Here is a 16,634-nt window from a genome sequence, read left to right as displayed (position 1 = left end):
AAAGGCATACAGTTATTTGCTCCTGTACTGCAAGAAAATGTTTTGAAATATACAGTTTTACGAAGTTGTGGAAAAGTAAATGTTTTATTTCAACCAGTGGATGTTATGATAACTAGAATCACTGATTTCATAGGAACTCTACATGAATTGACTTTCATGTAGATAATTGTCTGAACAACATATGGTTCATTACAGCCTTGTATAATTTATATTTTACTTTATTATATTGTATTTCGTTCATTTTATAATGTTTGTTTTATAGCAGATGGTGCAGGCACTCCAGTTGCTGTTGCAACCAGTCCTGCCAATGCAGTATCGTCTGCTGGCCTAGACAGACAAACTGTTGGCCAATCTGGACTCCAGGTTCAAGTTGATCCTAGCAACAGACTGACTGCACATTCCACTCAACTTGACCACCAAAGAATTAATGGTATGTTTATATGCATATGCCATTCCCAAATTAACAATATTGTAATGAAATGTAATACTGATTTACAGATTTTTTTTTGAAAACTGCACAGTTGTGATTTGACTAATTAATTGTTTTAGTTATCTATAACTTTTACAGAAATTATGTTTTTGTGATTACAGAGAAAACCCAGTAAAGGCAAAGTTCAGAATGAAAGAAGCAACACAAAAATGTCGTTAACTATTGTTACTTTTCATTTTTCATGATTACTATTCCAAAATTAACTTCAAATTAGCTGTTTAGATAAAAAATAGAAAATAGATTTGCAGATAACTTATCAAGTTATAATCAATATTACTTCTATATGTATATTTATGAATTTTTATATTACTTATAACACCTTACTTTGTTTATCATTGAAGAATTCCACTGACTGGGCTTCCGCCATTTATTTTCCCCATTTATTAATTCTTCATTGCTTTCAAAATGCTGGTAAGCGACTACAAACTTCATCACAGTGAAGAAGTGGTAGTACTTCAGTGTAAAGTGGTGGAAAACTTTCTTCAACTTAAGTACGGCCTTTATGTGACTTTCAGAATGAAGTCTCTCATTTTCTTTCAGAATAACAATGTTCTTCATGAGCATTTATTTTAAATGGATTTCCAAAATTTTTACATTCTATGATAAAGTTCTAATTATTTGGGTGCCAAGATCTATAAATTCTGTCAAGAAAGGTCCATTAATAGTTCCAAAACACTGTATCTTAACATTTTTAGCTTATAGTGCACGCTTAAATTTTTTTTGCTTCATCCCTCTCTGAATAGAGATTATAAAAGATTTAAGTGAAAATTAGAGAAAGTAGCAGCTAACAATCCCAGATAAAAAAGATAAGTGTAACTGCTGCAGTTATTTATAGTATTGTTTTAAGGCAGCTGAAGACTATAACCAAAAATTGAAATTTGTTATTTATGAATTCAAATTTAAAAAATGGATTACTTAGAGCTAAAAATGATTTGTTACAATGAGTTGAATCCTTATACAGAAAATAAATTATTACTATCAACCTTAAATTTAGGATTAAAAGGAAATTATAAGAATATATTTGTGCTGGTTTAGAGTGCTATAAGATTAAAAAAGAAAAGCCATTTTTGAAATGTGTTATTATTAAAGAATATTTAAAATAAAATGTGCTTTTAAAGTCAGAACCGAGACATTTTGATACAAATTAAAGAAAAAAAGAATTATCTGAATTCATTTATAGATTAAACGCTATAGGCTTGCAGACCAAGCATTCAAGCAATATGTAAGCTAATTTTTTTTTTATTGATTTTTTTACTGCATAAACATTAGGTTTGAGTATGGGAATATAGTGTGGAAATTTTATAGCCCATAAAAATGGCTCGCCTGACCGGGATTCAAACCTAGGGCCTTCTGGATGAAAAGTGGGAAGTTACCTCTCTGCTACTGAGGTTCCTGGATAATAATTTAGTTACTGAAAGAAGTAATGAAGAAATTTAAGCTACATGATATTACTATTACTGGTGGAATCTTAAGTTATATACGTTTATGTTTTTCTGTTGTATTAGAAGAATTTACAATTTCTAACAAAAATTAATGAATCCAGTTTAATATTCCAGAACCATAAATACATTTTTTCGTCATTTATTAATTAAATATTAATTTTGCCTTTACAATTTCTGGTGTATTTTTAGAGAATTTTTTTTTTTTGCAAAAAGTGCTAATCTTTGATGCTATTACATATATATTATTTTTTTTTTATAAATATAATATGTCTTTATAGTAAATCGTGCACCAGGAACAACTGGAACGGCATCAGAGGGTGAAGAAATACCAGAGAGTGTGACTGCTGAATTAGAGAAGTTAGAACAAGAAGGTGGAGGGATGGTTGAAGTTGAAGGTGTTGGTGCAATTTTAGGAGATCTTGTAGAAGATGATGATGAACTTCTAGGTAAATATTACTCGAGTAGCTTATAATTTTTTTTTTTTTTTAATTATTTTATTGTCAAATAGAATTATTAAAACATTTGCTTGCTTCCTTTTTTATATTGTGTCAATATAAAATTCAACTGGAAGGAATAAATCTTTTAATTCACATCAAGTAGAGATTCTATTCTGAGGGATATAACTTTTTTGTTAGGTATTGAAAAATCTTCAGCTTTATTTGATGTTAAGGTATCTCTGCTAAAGATGTACATAAAATTAAAACTTATCTAATAATATCGTTGTGCATAAAATAAGTAATTTATCAATAAAGGAAATCAGAAATATAATTTATTAAAAGTAAACATAAATTTATTTTTAAGTTTAATGAAGTACATCCAAATTTTATGTATAGAATGAAATATTTATTCTGTATTTTATAGAAGCCTGCCTATTCCTTGTGTTAACTTATAGGTGTGTGATGATAACCGTCACTAGTTGAATGAGTTTCCAGCACATATCTTTGAAGGCAACAGATAATACATTGTCGAATTACAACTTAATTATGTAATATAAAAAGTATTGATGGCATGTGTGGCAGCTGATTTGAACACATTTATTTTAATGTTATTGAAAATAGAGCAAAATAAAAAAAAACTACTGCATTAGACATAATGAAAAAATTCATTTTTAGTAAATGCATTGAAAAGGATTACCTTTCAATTTATTTTAAACATAAAACAGCAGCACAGTTAGTAGTAGTAGCATAGTTAGTAAATTAATGCCTTGCCCAGTAATTTATTGCCATAGTGGGAGTTTAAACATTATTTTTTACTTAAATTTATATATTTGTGGTACGGATCTTATATTGATAATTTATAATTTTTTTTTTTGTAGCAGAAATGGGTGCAGATTTCAACATTTTGGAGTATGCAGATCCTGAATTAGATACGGTAACGGGTGGAGAAAAAACAAATATTCTGGATGATTTAGAAGATGATGAAGATAATAAAGCAAAGAAGGACAATACAAGGTTTTTGATTATTATGTTAAAAAGAAAATTAATATTGTTTTATCCTAATCAATGAAAAGAAACTCCAAAAATGAAAAATAATCTTATGAAAATAATTGAAATTAATTTGGCTTAAGGCAAAGGACAAAATGAAGAAAATCTCTTATTTAAGAATAGATGATCTATCAGTAACAGGATCAGGAATCAGATAAGTTGAGATTTGATGCATTGGTTTGACACTTTGTGTATATTTATCAAAAGCTGAAAACACTGAATCAGTGTTTAATATATTTGTTGCTGTTCTGATCTCTAAGGATTGGAGTATTATTTTCTTATGTTGTGTCATTGGATTGGATCAAACTTTTATTTACTTACATGCCCGTATTTTTTTTTTTTTTTTTTTTTTTTTTTTTTTTTTTAATATGATTGCATTTCTAGACCTGAACTATATCTATGTTTATTCTTTCTTTATTGAATACTTTAGGGTAGACAAAATGATGTACCATGATTATGAATCATATAGTTGGGTGCAGTCAGGAATTGCACAGACTATATGATCCTTGGTGACATAAAATTCTTATTCATCATTGCTTACTTATATATGAGAAATGACTTAAAAAAGATCTACATTTTTTTGTGACAATTAAAGTACATTTTATCGTATTTCTTTTGGCATGTTCTTTTCATGATGCCCCACATCTCACTGACACTATAATCTTAACTGTAATGATAATTCATTCCATTATGTCATCACAATTCTCTATTTTGCCTAAAGTTTGAGTTAGTATAGAAAGTTGACCTTTGAATTATTATTTGGAACGATAGTAGCTCTCCAAATTCATGCATAATAATGGAATTTTTGTAGTGTAGTTATCGTAAATAGTGTGAATTTATATTCCATATTACTGATATCAGAGTTCAGAAAATTCTGAACGAAATGGTGTAAGATATGTTGAATAATGCAAAGAAAAGGTAGAAAAATTTGAGATTTATTTAGAAACAGTATATTGCTACATTTGTCAGAAAATAACTTATTTAATATAAACAAAAACCATATTAATTTTTGATGATATGAAAAATTTGTAAAAACAAAATTTACTGTTGAAAAATAAAAAAACAAATTGGAAATTACATAATAGTTGTAAAGTAAAAATTACTTATATAATATTTTTTTTATTAATGGCAGAAAATATAGTAGATTATTTAAAAAAGTATTATTTCAAAGTAGACAATAAAATAACAATAGCTGATCAACAATGTGCAATACTATGTTAGTAATTAAATCATTCTGTAAGGTACATTAAGTATATCGGGTACTGTGAACTGTGCTGTTAGCAAAGGTTTTCTGTGAAGTTTATTTTAAACATGGTATTCATTTTGGTTGTGTAATGGCAGTGTTACTGCTGCTGCTGTAGAATATGAAACATGTTTTCTGAATCGCAGGATTCCAGATCCCAAAACAATTAGTGCGACTTTTTGCAGTCTTCGGGAAACAGGTTCACTACCTAGTATTGGTACCAGCTATGAACAACCTGTCCCAACACAACACTATTATTGATAAAAGTATGATCTATGCAGTTCAGCAACCCAGGTGTTAGTACACGATGTCTTTGTAAGTGGATCAGAGTTTTGCAAATGGATGGACACTTAAACAAAACAAGTTCTGTCCTAATCATAAACAGCCAGTTCGACATCTATACCCAAGAAACAGTCAACTTTGCTTGGGGTTCTTCAACTGGTGAAATACAAATTGACAACTCGACAAGAATGTTTTGTTTACTAACAAGGCAACTTTTATTCGAGATGGCTTCAACAACTTATGCAATGATCATACATGGACAGAAGTAAATCCTCATGGAACAGTTGAAGGCAGTTTTCAACTGCCAACCATTTACCATCAATGTTTGATGCAGCCTTCACAATCAGCTGTTTAGAGGGTTCATATTTGCTGGCCGCTTAAATTCTGAGGTCTACTTGCACTTTCTTCAAGAAGAATTGCTGCAGCTGCTTGAAGATGTTCCTCTTGTGCTGGGACGTAAAGTATACTTCCAGCACAATGGCATGATTCCCACTTCTCTTGTGCCATTTCCACTCGCTTAAATCATCACTTCCCTGAGAAATGGATCACTCTTGGAGGTCCACATTCCTGGCCATCAAGATCACCTGATGTAACGCCTTTAGATTTCTGCATGTGAGGATGGATGAAAAATATTCTATACAAAACAAAAATACATTCTTCTGAGGAATTAATTATTCGTATTACGGATGCAGCTGAACAACTTAAGGACAGTGCCGAAGAACTAAAAAGAGTAACAAAAGCAGTACCAAAGCGTGCCAGGAAATGTGTTGAAAATGACAGGCTCCTTTTTGAACATTTATTATAAACTTGTACGTATAATGCACTTCAGAGTTTCAAACTAAAATTCAAATTTTTCTAACCTTTCTTTGTTTTATTCAACTTATCTTACGTCATTTTGTTCAGAATTAAATTCTCTACAAGTTTTATTCAAAGGTTTTGTGGTTTATTACCCATGTAACAACGTTGTTGTACGTCAAACATAAAAAAGGGTTTTTAATCCCAAGTAATTGAGTTTGTAACCTATTTTCTTCGATTTCTGAGATCAAAAATCATTAGACATCTTTAATTTTGCCCCTTAATTAACATTCTAAAAATTTCATTACTAGCTGTCAAACAGTAAACTGTTTTTTTTTTTTTTTCAATTAGATTCTTATGCAAAATTGATAAATTTGTCAAAAAACAAAGTGAACCATTTCCATTGAATCAATTGAACTTAAAAAGACAAGATTGTACAATGACAGTTGTTTAAATTTTGGTTTTACCTCTGGATGGAAAGCCACAGTGCATTGTTTACTTTCAAGTCTTCTCCGATGAAAGAATGAAGCCATCAGAATTAATTCAACACTTGGAAACTAAACATCCAAATCATAAAGTCAAACCCTTGGAATTTTTTGAAAGAAAATTGTATACTTTGAGAAATCAACAAGCTTCTGTTTGTTGAAACATCTTATCTCATAGCATTACAACCAGCTAAGATGTCCAGAACCCATACAATCGCAGAAAATCTCATATTGCTTGCTACAATTTATATGGTCAGTTCTTTAATAGACATGGAAGAAGCAAAACAAATTGAAAAAAATTCCGCTTTCTGACACGTATCAAGGTGAATCGATGTCATGGGTGCCGATGTTCATGATCAGATAATTCAGCAATAAGATGATTGAATCAGATAATTCAAATGAATTTTCTAGTTTCAATTTCATGAATCAACAAACATGAGAAATATTAGTCAATTCTTCTGTTTTGTGAGCTATGAATGCGATAAGCACAGATCAGTCAAAGAAAATAAGTTGTTTTCCAAAATACTGGGTCATGCAACAGGACATTGTCTTTTTGATTTTTTTATGAAGCTACTAACATAGATTGGACAAAACATATTGCAGTATGTAGTGATGGTACAAAGAAATAGGATTTCTGAAAAAAAATTAAAAGATCATCTTATTGAAAGGGCAGAATGGATCTACTGCTTCCTTCATAGAAATGCTTTTGTCATAAAAAATAAGCTAGAAAATCTCAAAGAAAAATCTTTGAGATTTTTAATAAAATTAATTTTATTAAAAGTCTACCAATACAGAATAAGTTGTTTGCTAAACTATCTGATGCAAAGAAAAAATCAATTCTTTTCGTTACAGAAGTCAGATGTTTATTGCAGGGAAAAGTGTTAACCCAGTTATTGGAATTGCCAGATGAATTAATAATATTTTTCTAGGATAATCAAATGCTATTCTCAGTGTTTTTACAGAATAATGAATATATGTTTCTGTTGGGTTACTTCCTGATGTATTTTAGCATTTAATTGACTTGAATGTGAATTTACAAGGATATGATAAAAACATTTTGTTAATGATAGACGAAGTTCATGCTTTCATTAAGAAGCTTGATATCTGGATTATACACCTTCAGTGCAAAGATTTTGACATTTTTACTGATTTCCGATTATATTGATAAAATTTGGTTGATGAAGACACTATTATTTAACAAAATTTGGATAGTATGACGATGCAGTTGCGTGAGCTAAAAATTCATTTGGCAGATTATTTTCAGAAGAAATGGGTACTGAATCCATTTAGTGAAAACACAGTTGTAACTGCTAATTTACCAGTTGCAATTCCTGTCTACCAATAAAACATTACAACTACAATTTACATCTGAAGATTTAAATACTTTTTGGCTTGATCGTCGAAGTGAATATAGAGATTTAGTTACAGAAGCATTGAAAATATTAATCCCTTTTGCCATGTCTTCTCTGTGAAAAGGGTTAAAACTAAATATAAATATTATTTTAATACATTAAAATGTAAATGTAATATTAATCCCTTTGGTCACGTTTTACCTTCATAAAAAGGGTTAAAACTAAATATAGAAATCATCTTTTATCACTTGAAAACAATTTGCTTTTGTGTGTTTCTAACCATAGATCCATATTTGGAGAAACTTTTAAATGATAAACAAACACAACTATCTCATTAATTTATTTTCTTTACTTATGTACTTATAAATGTAAGTTAAATGTTTATTATAATTTTTTTTTGCCATAAAATTATTTTATTATTCTTTATGTGTAAAGTTAACTAACTTTACACATAAAGAATTCAGTTAAGAAGTTGGTTAATTCTGTGGCCCGTATGTCGAGAAAATGCTGTGTAACATGGTTCAGTAGATGGTCCATAAGAGAAACAAAGCATTCTGTTCACTGAATGGGAACTGAACAGCATGGACTAAAGTAATCTTATTTGTTATCTCAGACCCAAAAAATACATAGTGAGGAGTATGCAATTTTGACACCTCGGTTAATATTTAATTAGCCAAAAATACTGTTAAGCAGGTTTTACGCTATGAATATTTTTTTTGTTACTGTTGCAGGAGCTGGACATCAGTATTAATTTTTCATATATTGCTTTCTATGTAAAGCAGATCCATGTCTAATTAATTTCAATAACTTTTTCACCTTTGCAAAAAGAAACTTAATAAAATCATTTTTATGTAATTTTCTAATTTTTGTTAACTATTGTGGTGGTTTATAGCAAATCATTGAAGTGTAATAAAACATTATTGAAGTGATAATAAAGATAGGTCTCTTTTATCTGTTTTTATTATTTAATTATAACAATAACTGCAGAAATACTTTTGCTTACCGTTATTTACTCAATATTATGCTCACTCTGCATCCTGTTCTTTTATTCTAAATTTTGTGCTACCTTCATATTTAAATATACGAGGGTGAATCAAATATAAACTGGAATTTTTGTTGTCGGCTAATGGAGAGGAGTGAGACTTCTCAGTGTTGTACATAGGGATGCGTGGATGGGGATCCCACTGTTAGAAAGCTGACTCACTACTTTTTTATAGTCAGTATCACAGTGTCAAAGCAGGAGGTATCATTGTGTGTTGCGCAATGAATTTAATATTACTATTAAATTCCTCACGGCAGAGGGTATGAAACGATCTTAAATTTTGAAAAGAATTCAGGCACAGTTCAGGGACAACATACTTAAAAAGACTTAAAATTTATGATTAGCATATGCAGTTTTTGGAAGGATGAGAACTAGTTGAAAATGAAGGTCACCAACGTTGCCCAAGGACAAGCGCTACTGCTGAAAACATTATCATGGTTTATCACCTTATCAAGAATGACCATCGATTAACAATTGCAGAAATTTCCTCTGAGATCAGAATAAGCTACACCAGTGCTCAGGCAATCATTACTGGCGATCTTGAATTTAAAAAAGTGACAGCACGATGGGTCTCTCATCTTCTCACTGAAGGTGAGAAGCTCTATTGGCTAGAGGTATGCCAGCAGCTGTTGAGTCATTATCAAGCTGAAGGAGAATTTTTTTGCATCAAATCAAGACCTGCAAGGAACCTTGGGCACCATTACACCCCAGAATCAAAATAGGCAAGTATGGAGTGGCAAAAAAAGAGAGAAACTGCACCCATTAAAGCTAGAACTCGATTGTCAGCCATAAAAGGAAAAGGCTTTTCCACAAAAAGGTTCTGGCCTGGTCACAGTATTTTTTTGATTTCAAAGAAATTTTGCATGTTGATTTTCTCCGTGAATGCCGAACAGTGAATTCTGTGTACTACTGCTAACTTTTAGATGAAGCAAAACTCGCATATCATCAAAGAGATGTCAAGCCCTAATCTGAGACGTTATTCTGCTTTACGACAACGCTCGGCTCAAACTCAAGAAAAAATTGCATCCTTATCACTGGAGCACCCTCCATACAGACTTATTCCCTTGCAATTATCATTTGTTTGAGTCCGTAAAAGAAGTTCTTGCAGAACAGAAATTTGAAGATGTTCATGCGCATTTGGTTAAAGTCACGCCCACCTTCATTTTACAATAGTGGGATCAAAAAGCTACCTATCTGCTGGGAAAAATGTGTTTCCAAAAGAGGAAATTATGTAGAAAAATAACATTGTAAGTATGTACTTTTATTATTCTTCAATATATTATAAAACAAAAATTCCGGTTTATATTTGTTTCACCCTCGTATATTGTTTTGCATAAAAGCATTATCAAAATGAAAAAAATTAAATAATAGAACAGACTGAGTATTGCTGTACTTTTGGAGATTGCAGTTTAGCATCATCTGCTTCCAAAACAAAATTTAAAAAAATATGGTTAGCCATATAGTTACAGGCAATCTTTGTTTTACAATACTTCAGGGTCAGGTTACCTGACAAAATAGCAAAATATGCAGAAGTAGTTCATCATTTATTCTTAATTTTACTACTGTTTTGCAAAACAATGTACAAGTGTAAAATGTAGTTATAAATGTAGAGAAAGAAGCACATTGTTTTTTCAGAATAAATTTAGTTATATGTGTTGTAAATCTTTTAAAAAGATATATAAATCATTATTTTATTCTTTCCAGTAATCGTGGTGAAAAACGAAGTATAGAAAGAGATGGTAGTGATCAGAAACCAGATGGTAATGAAGATCATAACCAGGCAGTTATAAAAGATCAAGTTGTAGATCCTAATGATCACAGTCATCTAAAATTAACAACATCATCGTCTACAGTTATGCAAGGACATTCAATCACTACCAACTCATCTGCTGAGACAGTTTTGTCATCACCACAACCGCTTCAACAACCTCAGACACCAAAACCACAAACTGTATGTCATGTATATTTTTAATTACTATTTTTAATTTAATATTATAGTTGAGGGGAACTGATTTAATTAATGTATCTGGCTGAAAGTTTTTTTTAAATATTTCTTTGTACTTGATTTGAATTTCAGTTATAGTTTCACAATATTTATGGACTGTATTACAATAATTTTTAATAGATATATGTATTATGAGGTGTAGAAGGCTCAGCTTTACCTGATAGGTTCTGTAATTATAAATTATAATTAGGTTATTTTTATTATGCAATATGCTCCCCTCTAACATGCACATAAGTTAAAAGAATTCCCATTATGTTTATGCAAGAATAACAGTGTTGTGTAAGTTTAACACAGGCCATTCATACATAACCCACCGGGTTGGTCTAGTAGTTAACGTGTCTTCCCAAATCAGCTGATTTGGAAGTCGAGAGTTACAGCGTTCAAGTCCTAGTAAAGCCAGCTATTTTTACACGGACTTGAATACTAGATCGTGGATACCGGTGTTCTTTGGTGGTTGGGTTTCAATTAACCACACATCTCAGGTATGGTCGAACTGAGAATGTACAAGACTACACTTCATTTACACTCATACATATCATCCTCATTCATCCTCTGAAGTATTATTTAAACGGTAGTTACCGGAGGCTAAACAGGAAAAGAAAGAAAAGGCCATTCATACATGAAACCAGTGATGAAATTAATCATTGATCATTAATTAATGATCTAAATTGATTTGTAATTGCCAGTACTAATAGTTTGTGATCATGTCATTGTACAAAAATCTAATGATTAAAGAATATTACTTCACTCTAGGTTCACCCTTTGTATGTGAAGATGTAAAGTGACAAGGGATGGGTTCATTTTTTGTTGCTGCAGCAGAACTAAGAAACTAATGAAAGGTTGTTTACAACATGAAAAAATTTTTCGAGCTTGTAAGCTCGTTGAATTCCATGAATTATTAGTATCATCTTTCATATCTGTTTTTTAAACAAATAAAACTAATATGAGGAAATGGAATTTTGGATTATTGATGAAACAATGATAACCTTAAGGTAAAAGAAAACTTTCTTTTTCACTTTATTCAAAGATGCTCCTGTCACATCTTTCCAAGAATAATTTTATTACTCATAATTGTCCTAGCATCCAGCAATTAAAGCACAATTTTATAATTTAATTAAGTAGTTATTAAATAGAGAAAGAAGTGTGTTCTTTACACATTAAAAGAAAAATGAAGAAACTGAATAAATATTTTATTCCTATAGGAGATCATTAGTTTTAGTTTCAATGAAGAGGAAATTGATCAGAAGAAAAACATCATTTTGATGTGTCTTGAAAATGGAATGAATTTAGCCATAAATTGTTTTATTAATAGTGATTATTATTATTATTGTTAATATTTTAAGTTTTCTCTCATATTTTTACTCTCATGTTTAACTACATATCTTTGTCAGTTTTCTGTTGTCTAATTTAGAATTACAGGTTATTTTCTGATTTAACTACTTTAACTATGCCCAGCTGCTCACCTCATTGCACATTAAGATCTAAGATGATGTCCTGGTACTTGTTTATGTAAAATGGATCCAGTAACACTTTACCTGGTCCCTCTTCCTTTGCCGGAATCCAGTGAGTACTAAAAACCACAGAAAATCCCAGCAAAGGAGTGATCAAGGGTAAAAGAAAGAGATGGATAATGAAAGACGATGTGGAGGGCAAGGAATTGAGGAAAATAATAAACCCATTTGAAGAAGTGTGTCACGGCTCCTCCAAATAGTGGGATCTATTTGTCCACTCAGGACATCAGGGTATCGCATTACCCAGAATGGGAGTAGGCTGAATAATGTAATATTGATTGCTGACATGCTTTTATATCTATGAAACTTAAATATACGCTCCAACAGACTTTTCAAGATATTAAACAGCAATCCAAGAAAGTAGTTCAGGATAAAAACAGGCGTGTTTTCATATTGAATTCTTAGCTTGTTACAGCATGCAATCAATTTATACGCTGTACAACAAGTTGCTCGTTGGAGGTACAACTAAGTACATAACTGTTGGTTCTTTTAACATCTGTTACAGTTAATCTTATAACAATATGTCAGCAAACGTAGATGAAAACACGTCTCTGAATCCTTTTCCATCTGATGGTCCCTAGCATTAAAAGATAAGTATGTTGGAAGGTGTCGCGTAGATATTTTTGTTTCTTGCATATCTATTTTTAATTAGGTTATTTTCTCATACTAACCAAACACTTCTTACTACATTTTTATAGACTATTTCCAATAACAATCTTCAGATAAGAATACTGCAGGGTCTAACAGAAATTTTTGCCATGTTTCTGATAAATTCTTTCTGTAATGAGGTGACAGGGAAGAATTCTTACTAAAAGCCAGGTGTTTTAGTTTTGCTTTTATCAGAAAGTAAGAACTTTTATTTTGAGATGTTGTAGATCATTCAGGATAATATTGTTTTAAGAATGTATAACTATAAAGTATGATGCAAGTCAGATTATATTTTTTTCAGTTTTAATCTGAGGTAAACAGTACATTACTTTCTTTTTTATGTTTGTTACTGCTTACATTTCTTAGCTTCATTCTTTCATCTCGTCGTGATACATTTCGGAACCACTCCATTGTCAAACTTTGACAATAAAGTGGTTCCAAAACACTTCAACAAGTGATAAAAGAATGAAGCTAAGAAAGGAAAGCAGTACTAAACATAGAAACTATAGTGATCTTAGCAGAAATGATAATAGTAAATATTATCTTAACATTTACTTTTTCGCAGTGCGTTAATGTTTTTATTAAAATGCTGTATAATTTGTTTGTTTATTTAATAACATATTTTATAAAATAATTAATGTTTTCTGAAATTATAAAGGTTTCTCTACTTAAAAAAAAGCTTTGAGAAATAACTCCTGAAAGGTAGGAATCTTGATAAAAAAATTAGATTTTTTATATTATTATAATTTAATTTTTTTATTATAATACTAATATTAAAAGTTCTTTTCTGTATTATTTTTATGAATTGCAACCGTTCAATGATGTCCTGTTAGTACAATTCTATCAAATTTCCATATTATACAAAAGATTACGGTTTAAATGTATCAATGTCACCTTTTTTTCTGTAATTCAAATATTTATAAAAGTTTCTGATTGTTGGTTTCAATATTGGAGGCTTTGTTAGAAAAAATTCAACAAGCTATTATGATTCTCAGTTTCTTAATTTCAGTTAACAAAAGAGTAGACCAAGGCTTGTGAAAGAAAAAACATTTCCATTAAAACTGTTAGAAGTATAAAGCATCTGTTAAAAAGAGTACAGTCACAATAAAATACAAGAAATAGTGATCTGAAGTTGTATCGTATTATTCATTGTATCAGTATTTTTAAGCTGGATATCATGTTACATATTTGTCTTGAGTAAGCACTGACTTGCAGAAAATATTCATCTAAGTAATCGATTAAAATTTCATTAAAGCCATTTCATATTTAGTTAGTTTTACTAAGTAAATATACATTTTACAGTTCTTATGCATGATTTTTTTTACTATTTACATTAACCGATCTCATACATTAACAATATTTATGATTTCTATTGCATTTTTTTGTCAGTACATTGTATTTTTTTTAAAACAGGTCATAGCTCTTCAGCAGCATCAGCAACAACAGCAGCACCAGCTGCAACAAAAGTTACAGGCTGTAGGTGGTGGATTAGCAGGCGGTGCTGTGACAGCTGGTTTTCCTCCTAATTCGTTTACATCTGTTGTAGGAACTTTTCCTTCTGGCCAGCAACAGCAAATTGCCCGCATGCAACATCTTGGACCTGGTATTTCTTTATATGTATTATTATTTAATGATTAAAAAAACATCGCTGTATATCATTGATTATTAATAATTGTTTACATGCAAGTCAAATTTAATATAGATCTTTTAAAAATAATAAAGCAAATAGAAAGTATTTTGTCATATAAAGGCAACACACTTAGTATATATGAATTTCGCCCCCAAAAGATAATGTTATACCAGAAATTTAAACGACAAGAAAAATAATGCATGAGGAGAATAGCTTTCTCATAGGCCACATTTTATAGATGAGTCATAATAGAATTCCCAGAAAAATTCTCTTATTTTATTTAGAAAGAAAAACTAAATGTGTATACTCTAATAAAGTTAAGACAGACTTAAACTAAGCAGGAATAGAGATTCCAGACTTACTGAATTGGGAATTAATCAAGAAGAAATTAAAGAAATCTTGGAAAGACGGGTTTTCTATATAGAAGAAGCTCCAAAACAAAATAAAAAAGTAAGCAGTAACAAGAAATCAGAAATAAAATCAGTTAAAGTACATTAGAAAATAAAGAAGAGCCATGCTATAAAAAATGTTAATGTTTCTGGCTATAATTAGCCAGAAAAAGAATTAATAGTAAACATTCAGTAATAAGTAATGTATAAACTATAATAAAAAAATAAAGACTGGAAAGAAAATAAAGATCAAAAGGTCTCTCTCAGTTCTGTTTGCTGAATAATATAATTGATGGTTTGTTATGAATATTATAATAGTTATTCAATAATTAAAGACAAATGGGTGTGGAGGCAAAACAGTTTTTAAGAGGACTATGATATTTTCAGAACAGTAGGTTGGTAACCCTTTGACGATTTTTATTCATTTGTTTGAGTGATATTGTTTTGTTTATAACCTCAAAATCTCATTTTACAATGACTTTAAGTTTGTGAATTAGTTGAGCTGCTTGCAGTGATCTGTTTTTTCCTTTCTGAAGGTGAAAAAATCAATTTTCTATTTATTTACTATTGTATGATCAAACAATAGAGACAAAGTTATATGCTATTTACAAGTGGGTAGAAAGATTTAAAGAGGGTCAAACTTCACTGACTGATGATTTGTAGTTTCAAAACCCAGTGCTTCAAACTCGCATAGACACTCTCATCCAAGAAGACCGATGAATTATTTAGTTGATCTTATAGCTAAAAGATTACAAGTATGTGCGTAAAGTTCATAATTTTTTCACTAACAAGCTTAAGTTTCGTAAAATAAGCACAAGATAGGTTCCAAGAGAGTTGACAGATCACCATAAGGACACAAGACTTCACATCTGCAAAGAGCTGAAGCGATGTATCAGGAGGACGATGATGCTTTTTTTACAAAGTATTGTAACCTATGAAGATGAGACACATTTTAGCCATTATGAACCACAATCAAAAGGATAGAGCAAGGAGTGGAAGCACGTGAGATCACCTGTCAGGAAAAGAAACCGAACCCAACTGTCAGTAGGAAAAATTATAATATTAATCTTTTTGGATACAAAAGGCTGCTGCCCGGTTTTTGTAGAAATTTTCTAGATCAGTGAACAATTTTCTAGATACAATGATAGCTTGTATTGTGACAAGCTATCAACAAAGTGAAGCCAGCAGTTTTGAAAGACCAAGCTGGATTTCAATGCAAAGACATTCTACTACATGATAGTGTTCAGTCACAGCTCAGGTATTCTGAGAAATCATCAACCAATTACATTGGGAAGTACTACAACACCCTCCCATACTGTCCTTGATTTGGCCTCATCAGATTTCCACTTGTTTGTTCCACTAAAGGATGTGCTACATGGTAAGAAGTTTAATACCAGTGACTGTCAAAGAAACTGTTCATCAAATAAATGATATAAATGTCACTATGTATTGATTTTAAAGTTCTGATATCATTTTTACCTGTTTTTCTGAACTGAGAAATCAGTATGTAATTTAATCTAATAATTCTAATAATAATACTTGAAATGTTTAAAATCACCTATGGTTTTCAAGTATTTCCATGAATAAAATGTTCATGGAAATAAACTGAAATATTTATTTTTTATTAAAAATAGATAATCATAAGAATTCTGTATTAAACATCTTTATTAATAAAGATGTTTTTGATATTAAAATTTTGATATAATTTAAGTTAAATAATCAATGATGGCTCATGGGAAAAGGCACAGGCAGTGCCTTAAAAAAAAGAAGATTTTTTTTAATACCTCATGATCTGGATCATTCCTCAAAACATGAATAACCCTGGTAATAGCATCC

General features: G+C 30.5%; 1 protein-coding gene across 1 annotated transcript in view; it reads left to right on the top strand.

Annotated features, from left to right (window-relative positions):
* LOC142330615 (uncharacterized) overlaps positions 1-16,634 on the top strand; it is a 279,378-nt gene that overhangs the window by 133,763 nt on the left and 128,981 nt on the right. The window contains exons 35-39 of the mRNA XM_075376020.1: positions 263-430; positions 2,211-2,378; positions 3,248-3,383; positions 10,320-10,566; positions 14,193-14,382. Of these exons, the coding sequence (XP_075232135.1) occupies positions 263-430; positions 2,211-2,378; positions 3,248-3,383; positions 10,320-10,566; positions 14,193-14,382 (909 nt within the window). The remainder of the gene's footprint in view (positions 1-262; positions 431-2,210; positions 2,379-3,247; positions 3,384-10,319; positions 10,567-14,192; positions 14,383-16,634) is intronic.

This window comes from Lycorma delicatula, chromosome 9, assembly GCF_047948215.1.
Source record: "Lycorma delicatula isolate Av1 chromosome 9, ASM4794821v1, whole genome shotgun sequence".
Lineage (NCBI taxonomy): Eukaryota > Metazoa > Arthropoda > Insecta > Hemiptera > Fulgoridae > Lycorma > Lycorma delicatula.
Note: the sequence above shows the minus strand (reverse complement) of the source record. Positions and strands in the feature narration are given on the sequence as shown.